We start from the raw sequence: 21,685 nt of genomic DNA, 5'->3' as shown, positions 1-21,685 counted from the left end.
CTTTGTTCTGCCTTCATTTAGTGAAAGCGAACAGCACAAGAAATAAGATCATTTTCCTTAAATTTCCATTCATCACACACTGAACAAGAGTCTGATATGAGGCGATAGAACTTCGACTTAAAGTCACAATTGTGTAAGCAGGCCAGACTTCAATAAGTGTTTAAAGGTCTCATGCTCTTTTCAAACAGTGAATGAAATATAAAATCAGTGCTACAAGCTGTGGTTGAATATTATAGTCCCCAGGCTAACATGGCAATTGTCAGGAGGCTGTAGTCTTCTGGACCTTAGCCTCGTTCGAATGATGATGATAATATGGTTCAATAGTTAAAAAATTCCTTGACGGTGAGGACTGAGGCCCTTTAGTTGAGGTCCTATGAATGTGCCACTACAGTCCATCCCAAGAACAATTCAACAAGTGTCTATAGGTAGCAAGAGTCATGGAAAAGTACCTTAACTGCAGGACCGGTCTAGAAAGTCACGAGAAAGTCCTGTAATAAACAGTAATAATTTTCAGCAGACTTTAGATTACTTGCTTTTTGTGTTTTGATGCCTCACTTGAGTTCTCAGCCACACATTGAGTACAATAAATATGTTGAGATTGTCCATTCAAAATCACAAGGAAATATCCCCTAGGAAAGTCTTTAGCTTTTTAACAAACAAATCAGCACATTCCTGCAAGTAGGTAGTAGATACATTAGGTATTATTCTTGTTTTGCTTATTATGTATAATAATGAAGCTGTGAAGTAAAAATGTTGTAAGATGATTTTATTAACACATCCTGAAATGGATTGACTAGATATACATAGACACTGATTACACGGAGTTGAGTAATCCAAAGAACTAGGTCAGAGGTCGGCAGACCGTGGCTTGGGAGCCGCATGCGGCTCTTTTCATAGTACAGTCAAACCTCTATCTATCGAACTCGCATGTATCGATTGTCCGTGTTTATCGTATACTTTCTACGGTCCCGGCAAAATTGCCATACAACTAAGGTTAAAAAAGTCTGCTTGTACCGATGTTCGAATTATCGTTTTGTCCGCATTGATCGTACAAAATATGTGGTCCCGTCACTATAAATTATAATAGATGATCGTTTAACCATAAAGATTTTGCAGAAATAACCATTTCTTAGAAAGAAACCGTCATAAAAACAGTAACGATAGTATACAGTAGTAAAAATCAACTTAAATCTGCAGCCAAGTAATGGAGCACGTAAATATGAAGAAAAGACAAATGAACAACTTACGAATAAATTGGATGCTGTACCATAACTACAGTACAAACCCAATTGTTATCCTAAGATAATTACCATAAAAAGAACTAAAGATTCTTTGTCGATACCATAATTACTACAGAAGCACGATAGCTACCACATTTGCACTACAGTTACCGTAACAACCGAGATGTATATTTACCGTGACGGTAATGTATTTATTTATGACATATTAAAAATAAAGAACATTATTGAAAAATAGGATGTTAAATTTTTATTTGTACGTTAGTCACATGTTGCGAAGAAATAATGCGATCTGAAAAAATGCAGTACTACTACGAAAAGCGAAAAGGGTAATCGTGGATTTTTAGGTTATGGCAGTCTCTCTCGTTTTTCAGTAATATCGGCCGAAAATTAACAAGCGTATCGGAAGTCAGCAGAAATGCCGATTCAACTAAATATTGGCAAAATCGGCTTCTTCAGTACAGCTCTACATTTGATGACATGAGTAAACATATTTCAGACTTCAGGATATTGAAAAAGACTTTAATTTCCATGTAGATTTATTGTGCGTATGTTTTTTTTTTTGCAAGTGTAAATTGAATTAAGTAAAATACTTCCATTTTTATTTATTTTTCAACTGATTTAACTTTAATGACAAGTAACTGATATATTTCTGACACTAATTTTGAGGTTGAAATATTTTTTAAAAATTCTTAGAGTGAAGTCCACATCTATTGAATGTCCGCATCTACTGAATTTTTTTGTTGGTCCCCTGAAAAACGATAGATAGAGGTTTGACTGTATTCCACGGCTCCATAGCTCACTGTGCTGCCCCAGCACAGAAAATAGCCACACAAAATCAAACGGCACAATCCCACAGCATGTTCTCAACCTGCTCGCTCGCTCGCTCCCTACCATCGCAGCGCCCCGCCACCAGTGGCGGATCCAGGATTTTGGTTTGGGAGGGGCTTGACCCAGCTGAGACTAGGCTTTATCAAAGCAAACACTAAAACAATAATGGACCCAGATGCTTTTGGAGGGGGCTTGAGGCCCTTAGCCCCCCCTCTGGATATGCTACTGCTCGCCACAACACTAGGTGCTTTTTCATTTTAATAATTAATTCATTAAAATAATTTCGGTTTCTGGTTTCATCAATACAGCTCTACTAATAACTATTATATATATATTTTTTAACATTTATGTGTTTTTCCTTAAGTAGCTTTTATTTTCAAGACATTATGTTGAAATTTTTGAATAAAATATTTTGATTTCATCTCTTTTTTTTTATCACCTTAAAACTCCAGTTAGATACAGAAAAATACATGTTTTCCGCCACCATCTGTCCCATCACGCTGGGAAGTCTGGCGACCGCTGGACTCGGCTGACCGGCTGTGAGGAAAGGGAGAACCAGGGACGGTGGGACGGTGGGACGGCCGGACTCGGGGGAGCTCACCCAGGATGTTGATCTCCGGCGGGCACTCGCGTTCCTCCTGGGCCATCACCACCAGCTTGTGGTCCTTGTACGTGTACATGTAGGCGAAGCGGCAGTCGTCCTCGTCGTAGTACGTGCACAGGAACTCGTACTTGTCCTCGTCGGCTGGAACACACGGCACAACAGGTTTCAGTTTTAGAAACGTGACAAGATGTACCAAAACTCAGAAAGACTTTAACTTGACTGGACCAGGCACAGTTTTTTAAATACATGAGCAATGCCAAACCAAGATCTACTTATGGACAACATTTTTACTCTCTCTTAACAAAAACTAGGTAGTCACATGGCAAATGTGTCTTGTTATCTAGTATCAAACAGTTATGTTAGAAAAAAAATTATAAATAAAATAAGTGATATTGTGAAATGGGTTGGTTGGATACGTTGGCTACATTTAAAATATACTGTGAAATCATTAACAATTACAAAATTAAAATTTAGCTAACAACCTTGCCAATGAATGCTATGAGAAAGCACTTTATGTTAGCTAACATTTTTTATTGTCTGTATAATATTTAATTTTTGTCCCCTGAGACCCAAATTTGGATTCGAGGCATTCTTTGGATTTGAATTCAAGAAAATTGAGATTTGATCCATCTTAGTTAACGTTTTACATTCGCATGAAGTTTCCTAGTCAGGTTTGATATTTCCAATCTCCAATGTCACTTCAGTGTTCAAACCTCTGCCAGATTAATTTATTTTGTTAACATGCAACTGCTCACAGTGTATATTATTCAAATGTCTTCTGGCCTGGTAAGCTAAAATAAATTTCCACACTTGGGCACGACCATATTAAAGCTATTTAAAATAAAAACCTAAAATATTTAACTTACCCACAACAGTTTTGACTGGCTGTGGTGAGAACGCAGTGCAATTACTAGCACAATCTTCTTCGTTGTCGATGGGTCCTGTCTTGTACATCAGGCACTGCACGCAGTCTCTGAACTCCAGACACTTGCCAGACGTTGCCTGCACAAAATGACACGTGTCAACCATCGTTCGAACAACTCGCCTGTCTTGGATGTCTTTGTAACTTGATGCAGCAACCGGATGTCTTTGTAACTTGATGCAGCAACCCAGCACGTAACAAATTACAAGACAAAATATCTCAAGCCCTTGAAATGCTTGCGAGTTCTTGGTAGAACAATATTTCCTGACCTAGATTCAAGTTTGAAGAGCTTAGAGCTGTCACTTCATCTTACATGCATGGATTTCCTGAATGCAGAAGGAAAAGAAAAATTGTGTGGAAGAGTTACTTTTAGAGTAACTTAACCATAATAAAACTTTCTTAATTTTTTTTATAACACAGGTTTACTTTACATACATCACACATGAAGAAAATTTTACATAATAGAAAATAGTTATACTATTCACAGGAAAATGCTGCTTTTATGTTAGAAAGCTTTTCAGAGATTCAGAAGAACCTCAATTTTACATACCCGGGATTTGTGAATTCCTGTATTAAATGTATTTTTAAACTCACACTATTATTTTCCCCACAGTATTATTGTATTACATTTACATTGCAACAGTGCTGCATTTAATAGCAAACCATTAAAAAAATAATCATACCAATCAGCCTTCAGTTCCCATTTTTCTTTGAGCCATGTGCCATGGTAAAACATACCGCCATAAACGAAAACTTTGCTCATGCGAGCATAAAAAAAAATGTTGACACAAGAGGGCATCTTTCAAATTTGTATCTACTCCCTTTTTAACTAATATGTATTATGCATTAAATTAGTTATAAATGTGTTTTTTTACATTACTGGACCCTTATTAATATAATTTAATAAAAAAATTGTAAGTCATTTCTGTAAATATGGTGTCTTTGTGCATGTTTGGCAATGATAGTTTGACTACAATTAAAATGATTTGGTAAGACAGTTGGCAGCACTGAATTTCCAAACATTTCAACAGACAAATCTGTAACTTTTTTGTTTCTAAACGCAATCATTTTTTGGAAGTCATTGTGTTCATTTGACAAAAATCTGAAATTTATTAAATATTAACACGTGATTATACACAAAAAAAAAAATTATGTAAGAAAATCTCACCATAAAAAAATCTCACCATTTATAATATTCACGTCTCTTGCCCAAGAACTGAAGAATTCAATTTCAACTTTTACACATTTGCGAAAAACCGCAAGACTGGACGAATTAATTCTTCTACCATGCGAGATGATGGAGTTCTTGTTACTGTATTAAAACATAAGAATCTCTAACATTTTATTTAATGTGGTCTATATATTTGCTTATTTCCACCATAGTGAGATGGTAAAAAAAAAAAAAAATTCATAACACTTCCCTCTTTCTAAACATATTTGTCCTGTTCCCTAGAAATACATTAAAAAAAAAAAAAGTTCTATTGTTACTTGCACATTATTTAAGAGGACATTCTCTGACTTTTTGTATTTGACATGCGGCAATGGCAATGAGTTAAGTGACTCCCCTGACCTCCCCCGATGACAAAGTCACTGTCACTAGGCACGAAAGTGTGCCCAGGAACAAGAAAGGAATGATTAATTTCATCAAATTTACCAATGTGGACCAAAATGTAAGTAAATAAAGTAAAAACTACCATGTTTTTATTCTGACCACCGCAGTCTGAAAAAAAAAAAATATACTTATTTTCATCTTCCACCATTCGAGTGTTCAATAGAACTTTATACACACAAGACATGCATTAGAACCCTGTTATAATGTTTTCCTGCTTATAATGTCATATTTTTTAAAATTCCCCATAAAGACAATGGCAGTGTATCTTTTAAAGACGAACAAAATTTAACGAGCGAACAAGACGAAGTTGAAAAATTGTTGGCTTGTTTCAGAAAATTCATGTATCAAGAATACTATCTTTGGTTTTGACATTATAAAGTTGTTTACATAGCTTGGAGAGTCCAATGGTACAAAGCTCGGACATTGTTAAGTGCTAAATTGAGATTTCCTGCTTATAACGTTTTCCTGCTTATAACGTATTCCTGTTTATAACGTTTTCCTGCTTATAATGTTTTTTCCTTGTGCTCCCCTTGAAAGACACTATAACAGGGTTCGCAGGCACTCACCGGGATGATCTCGCAGTAGACGCCGTCGTAGGGCCGGCCCTCCTCGTCCTGGCGGCAGACGCACTCCCCGCACTCGCAGGCCCCGTTGCCCGAGCACACCTCGGCGTCGCCCGCGCCCTGCCGGTCCACGCAGGAGTCGTTGCGCGTGGTGCAGCTGCAGCTGGAGCCCTTCCAGCCGTCGAAGCACTTGCACACCCCGCACTCGCAGCGGCCGTGGCCCGCGCACAGCTGGTTGTCGTGGTGGTCGCACGCCATGTTGTCGCACTGGCAGTACTCCCCCGACACCCACTGCGGAGCACCACTCTCCCTCGCTCACTCACGGCCACGTCGCATCGGCAAACATCAATATCGTTTCAAAGGGAATACAGGTGCACCATCCTTTATCCGAAATTCCAAAATCTGAACAGCTCTAAAATCCGAAATTTTTTTCGAAACTTCAACGTCCGCGATGTTTTCGCAGTTGTGGGGCAAACTCAAGTCGCGATCGCATGACTAGTGCGAGCGAGTGACTTGGCAGCACTGCGTCAGCAAGGCAGCATGCAATTTGGCAACGCCGAGGCGTTGTGTTTACCGTTTGTCCGGAAAACTAGCGCCAGTTACAGCTTGCTGCTTGGCTACGATAGGAGTTGTTTTATCGCGTTTAGTAGTTAACTGTGTTGTTACGCGAATGTGTTGCCATATTTTAAGACTGCAATGGCAAAAAGGCATTCCGATATGAAGATGGGTGGTAGCGAAAAAAAACGAAAACACTTAACATTATCAATAACTGAGAAGGTGGAATTATTGCGGAAACTAAACCAAAACAAGTGACACTTCAAGAGGCATTTAAAAATGCCATCATTCGTGCTGCTTCATCTCAGGAGAAGGAAAATCCTGCTCCTGGCCGATCACGAGACGTACGAGTTGACGGCGACATCGGCGGCGATGACGACGCACCATAAACATTCTCCAGATGTTTTACAGTATCAGTTGTTAAAAACAAATTATTTTGGCGACTGTTTCGGGTATTTATTTATGCTGCAGTGTTTATTTGCGTTATGTACATTGTTGTTTTTTGTACTATGTTGCTTGAAATCCTTAATACATCTGACATAACCTAACTTGGCTTTACTAGGCCTCCTGTATTATAATTCCGAAATCGAAAAAATTCCGAAATTCGGAATGCTGCTGGTCCCGACCATTTCGGATAAAGGATTGTGCTCCTGTACAGTAAAACAACCAAGTTGTAACAAGCGGCTCTACAGAAACAAAAATTCGATAAGTTACGCAATCTGGCTGTTAAGGTAAACGGCTGGAATCCACTTGAAATTTTTTTTGAATATGAGCGACTCAATTGGTGTTTATTATGAATATAATATTTTCTAACTAGTGAGGAGTAAAAATCACAATTTTTTTTTTCTAATCCATATCTCGAAATTGAATCCCAAACAGTACCTTGAAATTGAATCTAAGTAAACAGGTTCTAAGTTTCCAGAATCAATAATTAATGCAATTTTATTTATACATTACATGTTAAAAGTACAATATATTTTGGAATGGTAACAGGATAGGCACGAAGAAAAAATTGACCCAGTAAACTTCAAAGGTTAATAGTGTTAAATTTTTTAATTTACTTTATTTCCTCAAATATTTTTCTTAAGACACTTTTTCCTTGAATATTGAATCCTCAAATACTAAGGATTTTCGGATATTTGAGGATTTGATTGGCCCATCTTTATTTCTAACAAAGCTCAAATCACTGTATCCACATTAATGATTTAAATAATTCAAAAAAAAGATTGATCAACAATTTTTTTCTTAGAAAAAAGTTTCATGTTCAAGTAAAGGCAAAATACATCAAGGTTATGATTTTTCAAAAATTGGTAAATTTTTTTGTTAATTGGGCTTAACTTCTTGCTGACAGCCAGCTAAATGGTAAGACATGACGCTGACACGGTATATTGGGATAGAAAATGCACATGGACTACACCTTTAAATACGATGGCCAATTACCAAAATTAAACCAATAAGTGAACCAATATTAATCCTAAATGATTTTTTTAGCATCAAAAAAGACACTTCCTTGCATTTTCACAGAATTTATGCAATTTTGGTTTGTGAGGGAACACTAGTACAACCAATGAAACATTGATGTTCCGTAAAACCACGGCTGTAATCTAAAGCAAATACAAAGTTTAAGTATAATCAACAAAACTTAAATTTGTAAGAAAGTTTTACCTTACTTCACTTAAATATGTTTAGTAACTGAGAAGTGACTTTCTGTTAGTGTAGCCTTGGAGGGTTAAAAACAGCCCACTGTCTACACTTTGGCCACTATTGGCTTATAGTAAGGGTCTAAACCAGCACTTCCTGGAGTGATTTAAGGGACAAATCAGGTTGGCAGGACCAGTATTTGACTTGGCTTCCCTGGAAACAGAGTTCTTGCACCACTACTAAAGACAAGATATCATAGTTTTACTTTTTTTCCAATTTCATTTTGATGTGACGTCTGATAAATCGATGAACGCCGGCTACACGCACGAAAAAGTGTCCCACTACGCACATTGTCCTGTTTCGCTGTGTCCCATTACGCTCATTTTATATTGCTCTTTGCTAACCTGACCCTCCTAGCATTGCAACCGAGTCCGTGGAGCAAATATCTCTCTTCCAATTGATTGGAACAACCATCGATTTGACTTTTTCGAGGCACATTAAACTTCAAACACTCCCATTCGTTTCCTACTTTTCCTATCATCGTCCTATCCTTAACAGAATAACACAGATTGGAAGAAGTTAAATAGCAAACATGTATAAAAGTTATAATTAAAATAATCTGTTCGTTAAAGTAATAAACATATTTGTATTAATGAGTACAATTAAAAGTAAATTTATCAATTAAATTGTAGATTTCATTTCACTCCTTCTTTGTATCCATACAAAATAGTGATAATTCAATAAAAATGATTAAATTTTATTCATAAAAGTATGCAATAATTTCATCAAAGTTTTGTTATGACGTCACGTTAAACTATCGTCCGTAAACCAACTTATAGACAACCAATTTTTTTTACAAAAAACTAGATTTTGATGTTAATGTTTTTATTTTTATTAAACTTTATTTGGAATAATCCACCAAAACTGTAGCAAAATTTATATGTTGCAATTTTACAATAAAAATATTTGCTCTAAATTGGTCTAAAACAGAATACCTAAAAATAAATAATAAGGACCATTTGTGGTTTGAAAGTGAAACAATAAGAGCTTCACAATAAAACAAATTAAATTAATTTTTTTCTGATCCATGCACTTGGGTACAGTTTCTTTTTGTTTGGAAATGACATTCCTTGAATTTCGAACATTAAAAGATTACTTATTTTATTATCTGGATGTAGTTATGGTCAAATCCTTTCAAATTCCATGATATAACCTGCATTTCAATGTTATGCTGTGTTGTGACATGCAATGGAAACAGAAAGCGAGAGAGACGCACCGGGTCGGTGCAGCTGCAGACGCCACAGTCGCACGTGCCCCGGCCCGAGCACTCGAGGGTGGAGTTGGGGGCGCGGCAGCCCGTGGTGTCGACGTCCGTGCCCGTGTGGGGCTTGTCCAGGCCGCACTGGCAGGTGCGCCCGAAGTGCTGGTCGTCACACTTGCACACCCCGCACATGTGGGTGCCCACGCCCGAGCAGCGCGCCGACTTCTCCTCGAAGAACTGCCGACACGCACACACGCACACATGCGTGCTTCAAGCCACGCAAGACAACGGCTGTTCAATACTTACTCTATTACAAGGTTGCTCTCGATTCTAAGACAGCTCTCAATTCTTCAATTAAGACCTACCCTTCATTAAGTGTTTAATTTCTTGCTAACAATTTTTCCATAAAAATCTAAGAGACAATTATTAAATTTAAAGGAGAGATACCTTTGTACCAAAGGAATGGTTTTTTATTGGTGCACTAAATTTTCTGACAGGTGGAGCACTGATGGAATGAGTAAGTGGGGACGAATGGGTGTACCCCGAGAAAAACCCAATGGCTCACGACAACAGCTAGCCGTAATAAACACTGGTTTTGATCTTGCCAGGAAAATTTAAATCAAAGTGCCTTCGTGGAAAGAGAATGATCTGACAACTCGACATTTTAGAGTTTACAGTATTTGTCTGATGTAAGTCAACCTCAAATACTGTATCTACTCGCAGATAAATCTCTCCTTCGTATGGGTCGCACCCTTAATTAAGAGCCATAAAATCTAACTTTTTCACGGTAAGAGTCACCCTAGAATATGAGTCACGCTATAAATCTATCTTGAGTAGAACACAAGTGAAGTATTTGCGTGTCAGCTATTTGAGACGTAAAAAATTATACTTTAAAATTAAATTATAAATGTATGGTGTTTGATTTGCATAACCTCTATACTGTATTGGGTATGTGCAAAGCTATTTGGTAATAGTCAATAATGTCATTAAAACCATTACACCAGTCATGTAAATGAGCAATTCTTTCAGTTGTGATCACTTAAATTTCAAGGCAGATGTTTTTAAAAATTTTAGTATTTGAATTAAGTCCACCACTTGCTTCTGAAATAATTTTTTTTTTTGGTAAACTTTTGGACATATTGATGCAAATACTGTACACTGTACATATTTATATTTGAACGGTGGCGGTGGCAGTGGCAGTGGGTAAAAGAGCGTATCTCACATCGCTGCCCGGCCGCTCGCAGGGGCAGTCGCACAGGATCTCCAGGTCGATGATGAGCGCCTCGCTGATGCCGACCGGGTAGATCTGGAAGGTCTTCTTCCAGTCGCGGGGGTCCTCCGGGCAGCGGGTCACCTTCAGCTCCGCCTGGAACTCCACCTGGGTGCCCACCTTCAGGCCGTCGCACGTGCTGGTCTCCTTGTACGTGCCGTTCACGCACGACGAGTAGTACTTTATCTGCACGTTGCTGTCCGTCAGGTTGTGCTTCAGCTCCACCGACGACGTGATTTTCTGCACGCAACAAACATCGCCGGCGTCAAGAGGCAATTTTTTTCACTTGTTTGGACTACAAGGACATCTTACGAACCTTTTAAAAGTATGAGAGTAACACACTACCTATTACAACAAAAATCTCAGAAAAATTGCTGTAAATAGACAAGAGTATTAGAAAATGCTTACCTTACTGACAATTGAAACAAAGATGGCAAAAATCACACTTGGTACTTGTGAAAACAACACACAATTAGAAAACACAAGTTTGCATTTTGTGCACGGTTGTACGATCGTGACGTTTTGCTGGTTTGATGAACTTCAACGTGACGAAATTTGTTCAATCAGCAAAAGTTCACGACTGTGTCTCTTTTTACAAGCCTGAGAGTAATTGTGTTCTTGTCCATTTTCAATTTTTTTAGTTCAGTAACTTGTGGGCTACATTCTCTTTTAATAATTCTTGTTTAATTTAAATTATGGCAAATCATAAAATTTTTTAATAAAAACTTATTCACAAAATTTGAGATCAATTAACTTGACATTTATAGATAGAAACACAAATGATATTTAGATATTTAGTATGAAAAGTAATAACAAAATCATCAGTAGGATGTGAATCAGGAAAAGTCAAGCTTTACCACCACATTTCCCCGGTTCTCTTTCCAGGAGAAAGAACATAAGTGACCTGCTAACACCCTCCACTCACGTTGTACTGGTCCCTGACGAAGTCGACGACGTTGGAAGAGTCCTCGGACAGCACGCCGGAGCTGGAGCCCTCCACGTTCTTCTGCAGGCTGCTGTACACGTTGATCTGCTCCTTGGTGACGGCGAAGATCACGTTGATGGCGTTGTCCTTGACCTTGCGGTTGATCTGCGATATGGACGGGTAGTCCTGCAGCGTGGAGTGCGTGTAGTTGCCCTTGTCGTCCAGGTGGCAGTGGCCGTCGTTGGGCTTCACGATGCCTCCCAGCTGAGAACCACAACCACCGCCCCTCGCTCACGAATCATGTCGGCATGGGGGCAGGTCCCCGGGGAGACATTGGAGGAGACTTCATCAGTCGTGGTACCACTAGCAGAAGAGAGCTTAATGACTACCGAGCTGGCTGTGCAGGAAACCACGACGAACGACGATTCGACCTCGATGGAGACTTCAATGGATGCTGATTTGACAACTAACGAACATCGGTGCTGTTACTGCGACAAGATTTTCTCAAACAACAGCAATGCTCGACGACACGAGAAGAGCAAATGTGCTAAGAACCCCAGCCCCCCTTTGGCATTAAGAGCCTGCCTGCACTTGCCCAAGCATGACAGTGAAACGGGTTTGTACCAAAACTATGTCTTCTGGCAATCTTCCTGAATATTTTAAACGTTTTCTGCTTATTGCATGCATGCAGGCCAAAATATGGGCAGTGCACAACATATAAGCACCGTATCCGGAGATGACGTTTCAGTAAACCCCGCGTGCAGAACTCTCGGGCCACCCTTGCAAATCCTGCAGATCTGCATCCCTGGATGTCGATATTCTCATGGGGCATGATGGAATGGAATGCACGGGTGGGAGGAACTGGAATACCTTGAGAAAAGCCACCAGCTCAATGCCACATCCGCCACATTCCCACTTGCGCAAAATCTAGGTTCTACCCCACTAGGAATCAAACCCGGACTGTCTATACGGAAGGCAAGTAATCTTAACAGCTTGTTAATATAATCACACCAACATAATCAGCACTGAAGTACATAAAAAAAGCCATTATTTTAGTTAATACTATTGTCAGTTTGGCTAATCTTTAAATTAATAATTTAAAAATATCAAACTAGTTAATGGCTGTGTCAAATAAAAAAAATGAAAAACCGTTAGAAACTGGTTGAAACTTTCTTTTATGTATTGAAAAACCCATTGTTTTTCAATTTGGTGATTCTATTTGCCAACATAACCTGGGCTGTCTAACATTATACATTAATGATTAATACATAAAGCACAATAACAATGAAGAACATGCATAGCCATATTTCACTAACTCTTAAGAAACCACACAGTGTGTTACATAGCAAAGTTCCGCCTACCCCCCCCCCCCCCCCTCCCAACTGTGTGTAACACAGAAATGAGACAAAGGAATAATCATAAAAAAATATCAGAGCATAGATAGTATTCAGGTCACTCTAAGGGGAACAGAAATGACAGTCTCACACTGAGTTACGTAACATGCAACTTGAACGATGCACTGATGCAAGCTTATACGTCTTGTCTGCAAGAGTGCAAGTTTGCTTTAACCGTCTGCTTCGTATCTTATCTTCCACAGTTTACTTACTTAACCATACATGGTTGTTGACTTACAAATAGAATACCATAGAAACTGTCATAAAAATGAATTGTGCCATACAACTATCATATAACTATCTTCACTCTGACAAGCCTAAATAAAAAAATATTTATGTATATACCTTTTTTGTCTGTTTGGTATGTTATTCTAAGCCAGAGTTTAAGGACTAGCCACACTTTGATTCAATCCCACGCTAAAGACAAAAACCTCAAAAATTTTTTTTCATACCCTATTTCCCAATAGGAGATTAAAAATAGCTTTTGTCCCAATCCAATAACCAAGTTTTGAGGTTTGAAAATTTTTAACACTAACAATTAGCTGGTCTGCGCTGACAGGACATACAATTTCAAAGTGAGAACATCCACATTCCAAAATATTACTATTTAATTAATATAAATTTTTACTTCTCCACTGGAATGTGTATGCAGTGAACCGATTTGCATAAAACATAAGCTCCAGTATGACAAGTAAATTATGAAAATGAACACATGAACAAAACATAATTCAAAAATATAAGGATTCTATTATTTATGCACTGTCATATTTTGGTGAACTGTAAAAAATATATATATACTTTTAAAAAGTGATAAAGCATAGACTAGAAGAGTAATTCCCTCAAATAATGTGTTGTGCCAGCGTACTGAGAAGTTAAATAGTAAAATCAAGACTAGGACCTCCCTATGCAAAGCTGCAGTCGAACTTATAAAGGCTGAAGACATGCAGTGCTAGTGATGGAATCATACGCAGTTACGGGCAGGGATTTTGTCCCACGTTAGTCTAAAAGCGCCGAGACAAGCGGGAACGTACCGCGCATCTCCTAGGGGCTCACCTTGCCGTCGCCAGCGTAGTGGAAGCTGGCGTCCGTGGAGAACACCAGCAGCCTGCGGGCGTTGTTCCTCCAGCCGATCTCGTCGCGGCACACCACCGCCTGCATGATCGCGTCGAACCCTCCTTCAGGGGCGTCCAGGTTCCCCGACACTTTCGCGTTCCGCACCTCCGTCTGCAGACACCGAACATGCGCTCGATGAAGCTCGCCGGAACACACCGGGGAACAGCTCAGCCTCCTCGGTGTCAACATCATTTTCACAACATTACTAGCCTACACTGGAAACAATCACCAACTTCACATGTGAACTTCAAAAAAACTAATTTTAAACATTACAGAAATTAATTACAACTGTTTTGCCATAAAACTTTCTTTGCAGCCTCTATAAAGGGTTTGTTTAACAGAATCTGTCTTCTACACTTCACACCATTTATGATTCATTTTAAAAAAACTCAAAATTACTCACAAAGTGTACAAACTACTGAAAATAATATACATCTCAAAGGTAGGTAAACATCTAGCTTAGGCCCACTGAATTAAATAACCTCACAAACCCAACATTTATATTAAGAAATGAAATACTACATTAAAAATATACGACTGTTAAAATATCAATTTAACATTTAAAAAAAAAACAGAATGAATAGTTTATTTTGTGTGTAAATTAATTACCACTGCAATTACGCACAATTCTGAAAGAAATTCACATGAAATGTGTTACATTGGCTGAACCCAAAAGAAAAGAAAAGAAAAAAAAAACTTACCTGCACAAATATTTTAAAACCAAAAGGACACACACTATTTTCAACCTAACTTAGTCTATTACTTGTTTTTAGTAAATGAATGCATTTACAATACAAATAGGACAAAATTCAAACTTATAAAAAAAAATTACCAACTACAAGGTCATAAGAAGATGGCAGCAAATTTACGCCTAGTTAATACTTAGAACTAAAATACCAACTATAAATGTCGCTGCAAAAAGTCAGCTTGAGGAACGTTCTGGAAGTTTCCTTCCCGTTACATTATAGATATTAATTATGATATGATAACTCCTAACTTAGCAGCCAAGGAGGCTTCCAACACCTTATAGGAATGAATTTAATTATTTTTGTACAAAGTAGACATACTTGCAGGTTTTGCTGAATTTTATTTGGCAATGTGAGGATTCAATGGGAAGGGGAAGGTATTTGTCGAAGTAAGAGGTTAGTAAGTGGGAATGTGATAAAAAAATAAGATTTTGTTTTGAACTTTCATATCCAAGGATGCCCATACCCCCAATGATGATGGTGCATTTCCCCCCACCCTCTTTTAACCAACATTGTTCAACCCTGCCCCCCCCCCCCCCAAAAAAAAAAAAAAAAAACAGTAACTTAACTAGGACTTTGAATTTGATATAATCCAACCAGGTGGTCTAGAAGACCCAACCCAGAAATATTTTCTTATTCCCCCTCAAAATTTTTCTCTCAATAGCGCAACTCACGCCATACATCTCCTTGTCCTGTATGTTTTGCAAATAATACTACGTCTAAACGATAAAAAATAACTCTAAAAGAATTTAGAGAAGTTTTTTTTACCAATATGATCCTCGTAGTTGATCAACCTCATATTATCACAAACTTTGGTTATCCAAAATATCTTGATCCTCATTATTTTGCTAATTAAGGAAGTTTTACCGAATGTTCCAGAACTAGATCATTAGGATACAGACGTTCGAAAACCAACATCCATCCCTTCCTTGAAGGGGCAGGGCCGAGGACGGAGGAGAGAAGGCTGCTAACGTCAATCAGATCAGATTTAAATATGATTAAAATGACAAACTCATATCAGAGCCAAATTAAGTTAAGTACCACAGATGGGACAGGGGGAAAAATGCTCCCGACCAGCCCGGAGGACAGAGGACGCAGGGTCAGAAGGAAGACGAAGGAAGAAGGGGAGGGAGCAGAGCTGGGATGAGAAGGGAGTAAGGGTAACAAGGAAATACAGAGTGTCTCTGTGGTCTCACACATCTGTCTGTGAAAACCACCATTCAAATCATTCATGGCTTCTCTCCTGGCCGGAGGTTGAACACACAGCCACAGCAAACTGCGCCATTGACTAACCGCCAGTCTACTAAGAGACATCCACAATTTCGTGCAGGCTGAAAAACTCCTGTAGGCCACCAAGACTAACCCTAATTCAACCCAGCATTGCAAAATGCAATCCTTCGTACAAAGTAATTCTTCAAAATGTCAAGTCATGCATATTAATCCATTAAACAATTTTTCTTCTTTCTTTTGCACATAACTATCTGAACACCAAACAAGATATCAAAAATGCATCAAATCTGTCAAATTTTCATCAGTATATTTTCAAAGACAATACCACAACAAAACCAACACAGCCAGATTAACATGTTTAATACTTCAGGCAGGCCGATTTAACTCATGCACATTATTCTTCACTAACGCATGGACACAATTCCAGTCTAGTTAAACAGAGGCCACCACCATCATCTGCGATCTCTCGTCAAAATGCAGAGGCAGTAACCAAACACAACACAAGCATTGCGAGAGCACAAGGCATGCTGACAGTCAAGCATGGAATGCACAGCCACATGCACCATCCACAAGCAGTTGACACATCACTTTAGCACTTTTCAAAACTATCTCCTTAAACAACCCCAAATACTCTTCCTTAACCTGGAAATTGAAAATCACATGAACATACACACAGTGATTATACCAAACTGCAAAATAGTTTGATGAATAAAATTTTTTCTATCCAATTAATTCAATAGTGACACTGTAAAACCTGATTTTTTTTTCCTGTTTAGCCACCATCTTAGATGGGTCTACACCAGTCGTAAACAAAGCCATGCTTTCTTTCCAACCCCTCTAAATAAGAAGATACAAGATGTACAGAGCCATTCCATTTCAATTCAGGCAGGAGCATGTCAGGTCACCATCTCGGATTTGCTTTAAAAAATTACAGCAGTTACAACCAGTGCAGACAAGAAGTATGCCAAAAGGATTTTGTCCCAAAAATTTTTTTCCCCATGTTATAGCCTTTTGAAGTTGGTTCGAAATCAAAAAAGGTGGAAAAAGGGGTGTTTTTTAAATGAGCGGCATTTCAAAACTATTATACTGATTTTGTTGATTTTTTTTTATTTTGTACCTATTATAGTGAACTACAGAGTGGAATAGTTCCAATGAGCCCAACAACAATATCTTTAAGGGGGGGAAACTAAAGAATTTGGCAAAAAATTTGAATTTTTTTGAATTTTCAAAAAAAATTTTTTATGTGGAATAATCAATTTTCATAAAAAGTAATTCTGGTAATATGTGGACCTATTACAGTAGTTTTACAGGAAAAATTGTTTTTAATTCTATGAAGCATGGAATTATTAAAATTTAACTTTAAAATTTTCAAAATTTGACAAAAGTGCCATTTTTGATTGAAAATTACTCAAAAATCCCATATTTTAAAAATCTGAAAATTTGTAACTTTGTAGTCCTCACCTTTAGTAATAGCATGCACTTTGTTGGATAGTGTGTTTTTGCCTGTAAACATTTCTAGAATTTTTTGAAAATGTAATTTTCTTACATTTTCTAAGGTCTGCACACTCAATTAACAAATGTTTTGTTAGTTTCCAAAAAGTGAGATGTAATTTGTAAATTGGGGAAACCTTGGGAATTACAAAAGGAGAGTCTGTGTATACATTATCACATTAACATAATATGCACAATACATATACACACATATAATACATATGCATACTCTTTAACTTGCATGAAAACCAAAATTTCAAAGTAAAATTGAAACCAACAATATGTACCTATAATTAATTATATGTAGACTGCTTACCCTTCCTCAACTATATGTAACATATATTGACAAACTTCCTAAAATATTATTTGGCTGATTAAAGACAGTAGATCTGCTGGATCTTCATCAACTCAGCTTTGTCGAAAGTGTGGAGTCTTGCTGATTGTCCAAGTGGAGTAGGATTGCTTACTGCTAACAAAACATTTTGTAGTGGCACCGGACATTCATCCTTCTTCTTTCCAGATTCCTGTGGCCACTGAAACCCTTTAGCTGGACCATGGGGATGCATAAAAGACACTGTCATGTCGTTCAACTCTTTAGATATACCAGTGATCTGTCCCATCCACCAATTCTGATCGTATACACAAGCAACGAACTGGCCTACTTGGAAATCATTTATTGAATAATGTGTTTTAATCTGGTTAGATTGTACAACTATTTCTATTTTATCTTTAATTGTGCGTCCCATGTATGTCTCATTTTTAATCAGCCAGTAATGTTTAGATTGTATTCCAACAACTGGTTTTACAGTAGCCCATTCTTTTTCCTTAGATGACCTATACGTTTGAATTGTTTTACTTTCAAGAGCCAATAGAGTTATCTTTGGTACAAGGTTACCTACTTCAGCAACAAATGAAGCAGAATCTCTAATGGCATTAACACACTCTGCCCGAAGATTGAACTTAGTTGCAAAGTGTTTACACAAACCACCTATTGCATCACATGCACTTTTGCCATGCCCTGTAGCAGAAAAAATCCATTTTTTTTCAACAGTTTGAGTATTTTTACATAGTTCATACAGCTGAAACCTATTTTTGAAATGTCCAGCTGCCCCATCTGTAATGTACACTATTGAACTCAAAAGTTCTAACTGACAAAATTTTGAAATTTCCAGTTTTATAACCTCTAAAGCACAGAGAACGTGAGCAGAGTCGTGAGCTATATCATCAGATACTATAACAAAACTTCTTATTTCCGCACCAAAGTATGCAACACAGGTAAACAGTGAAAGCTGATCAGTTTGCCAGTGGTAAGTTTGGATTTCATCAGGCAATACAACTGACCAGTTCTCAGCAAAATCAAAATGTAAAACAAGAGCATTATTTTGTTGGACAGAACTTCTTGCTTCAGCTATTCCTTCCCTTTGTATTTTCCTAATGTAACTGTGAGGAATAGCTTTTTTAACCCAATGCCTTACATGTTCCAGAAAATTATTTACAGATACAGTTATTTTTATGAGGTCACCATGTTCCCAAATCGCAAATGTAACTTCTTCCCCTTCATCCAAGCCAAAGTTTTCAACAGTTAATGTTTCTGTGCCAGGACAGTCACCACACTCCTCGAGCCAGCAATCTTCATTCCTTGTTTCGTCACACAAACACTTCAGTAGAAGATAGTCTTCATCAATTTGGTTATTTGTTACATTTCGAAGAGCTACACAGATAAGTTACATGTTACTGCAGTAAATACAAGAACACACAGTCTGTTCTGGCTGAATTTTCACCCATCTTGGTCGTAACGCATAAAACTTTGAAAGACTAATTTCTATAAGAGGATTATCTTTTTTGAATGCTTTGTATGCCTCTTTGATGGACCTTGTCATGAATCTTTTAACCTTTTTTACTTTCTCGCCATTACCATCCTTAATGCAAATAACATCTTTTTTGTTTGGACTTTCCCTTGAACAGTCTTTACTATCTTCTAGGTAATATGATAATGCTAGATCTTGTACCTGTGTAGGTAAAGGATGTCCACTATAGGGGTCAGGTTGAGCATAAATTCCCTTATTTTTTATAACTGTGCGACATTTATCAATGAGGTACTTTGACACTGAAGGTAATTTTTCCTTCAATACAGTTTTACTAAATGTTTGTGGTACCAATGTTAGTAGCTGTACTTTTCCATTGTAGTTACAAGTATGAAGAGCTGAGACAATATTCGAAAACCATAGACTACAATTGACACACACAGGCATTTCATCATCAGACTCACTTGAAAGATGCACGTGATATATGTCTTGTAATTTGTTCACAGCAGAAGTTTTTAACTCATCAACTAATTTTATCTTCTTTTTCCTCGCATAACCTTCTCTCCTATCCAATCTCACCTCTGAAGGGGATTTCAATGGTGATACTTCTACATTTAATGTTTTAATGAGACTGCTATTTAAAACACTTACTAGTTCATCCTCCGGAATAAAATTCTCTGATGTGGATGTTTCTTCTGCATCTTCAGCAAGTTCCAGAAATTTCTTTTTATAAAAAGTAACACAGTTGCTACACAAAATATCATTTTTATTTACTGAAACAGATACACCCACAAACTTTTGAATATCATCTGCTAAATCATTCACCTTACACATCCTCACACATTTACTTTTATACACACTTTTTTTGTGCCTTTTAATGTAGTCCACACATTTAATTCTCTCCGTACTATGAAAGTCAGACATGATTTAGTTCACTAGCTGAACATCACCCATGAACACACACAACACAACTGTAACAGCAAAAGTTTGGGAATTCCCTTGTAGTCTTGTAGTTGATTCCCCCTATGGTCACCAGGGATTTCCCTCAAGCTACCAGGGATTCCCCTTACAGCAAGCGCCTGGGAATATTCAGATAGGGACTCCCCCTTCATATTTCCCAAGGTTTCCCCTCATACAAAACCAGTTACAAATTATCACATACTGTTATGGATATGTAATTAGAAGCGATGCAAATGGATATAAAAGTCTGTTTTATTCATCTCCGATCTCATACACCCGACATGTTGCACAGATACATACAGCACACACAACTACCAACTTGCACGAAGGAAAAAAATTCACAGTTGCATATTGTACTATAATAAACAAAAACGTAGCCAGATAATAATTTACACATCTCAACACATACTATTTAGATACCAACAAAACATTTATTAATTGAGCATGCACAACATACAAAAGGTAATGACATTACATTTTCAAAAAATTCTATAAATGTTTACAGGCAAAAACACACTATCCAACAAAGTGCATGCTATTAATAAAGGTGAGGACTACAAAGTTACAAATTTTCAGATTTTTAAAATATGGGGTTTTTCAGTAATTTTCAATCAAAAATGGCACTTTTGTCAAATTTTGAAAATTTTAAAGTTAAATTTTAATAATTCCATGCATCATAGAATTAAAAACAATTTTTCCTGTAAAACTACCAGAATTACTTTTTATGAAAATTGATTATTCCACATAAAATTTTTTTTTGAAAATCCAAAAAAATCTAAATTTTTTGCCAAATTTTTTAGTTTCCCCCCCTTAAAGATATTGTCGTTGGGCTCATTGGAACTATTCCACTCTGTAGTTCACTATAATAGGTACAAAATAAAAAAAAAATCAACAAAATCAGTAAAATAGTTTTGAAATGCCGCTCATTTAAAAAACACCCCTTTTTCCACCTTTTTTGATTTTGAACCAACTTCAAAAGGCTATAACATGGGGAAAAAATTTTTTGGGACAAAATCCTTTTGGCATACTTCTTGTCTGCACTGGTTGTAACTGCTGTAATTTTTTAAAGCAAATCTGAGATGGTGACCTGACACATTATCTTGCTAACTGCCTGAATTGAGGTGGAATGGCTCTACACACACAGCAAAAAGAACAACTTATCGCATTTGTGGCATTCAAAAATGAAATTGATGGGCTCTATAGTAAAAAATACTACTTACAAGATATATTGAAATACTTTGTTAATGAAATATGTTTCCGGTGTTTACGATCTATGACCTTCCGCATGACGTTTTCAGAAATGGCTCACATAAACAGTTGTGTTCTGCGACAAACTTTGCTTTTTATTTATATATATAAAAAAAATTTGGGGAAAACTTTAAAAATAGCAGAATATTGTAGTTTTCCGCAAATTTCGCACTTCATAATAGTTTTGGGTCTCTAAATATGGCAAACTATGCATTTACATTCGTTTCATGAACTATGTTTTCCAGATGAGTACATGATATGGATTTAACTTACGGT

The 21,685-nt window shown here is 37.3% G+C and overlaps 1 protein-coding gene across 3 annotated transcripts in view; it reads right to left on the bottom strand.

Annotated features, from left to right (window-relative positions):
* The window catches only part of LOC134536726 (integrin beta-PS), a 66,408-nt gene that overhangs the window by 19,743 nt on the left and 24,980 nt on the right, over positions 1–21,685 (bottom strand). For all 3 annotated transcript variants that reach the window (XM_063376608.1, XM_063376606.1, XM_063376607.1), the window contains exons 6-12: positions 13,870–14,040; positions 11,423–11,686; positions 10,450–10,737; positions 9,243–9,464; positions 5,774–6,061; positions 3,540–3,675; positions 2,671–2,814 (exon numbers count right to left, since the gene is read on the bottom strand). In XM_063376608.1, the coding sequence (XP_063232678.1) occupies positions 2,671–2,814; positions 3,540–3,675; positions 5,774–6,061; positions 9,243–9,464; positions 10,450–10,737; positions 11,423–11,686; positions 13,870–14,040 (1,513 nt within the window). The remainder of the gene's footprint in view (positions 1–2,670; positions 2,815–3,539; positions 3,676–5,773; positions 6,062–9,242; positions 9,465–10,449; positions 10,738–11,422; positions 11,687–13,869; positions 14,041–21,685) is intronic.

The sequence above is a fragment of the Bacillus rossius genome, chromosome 11 (genome assembly GCF_032445375.1).
Source record: "Bacillus rossius redtenbacheri isolate Brsri chromosome 11, Brsri_v3, whole genome shotgun sequence".
In the NCBI taxonomy this organism is placed as follows: Eukaryota; Metazoa; Arthropoda; class Insecta; order Phasmatodea; family Bacillidae; genus Bacillus; species Bacillus rossius.
The sequence above is the reverse complement of the archived record's forward strand: the minus strand, read 5'-3'. Positions and strand labels throughout refer to the sequence as shown.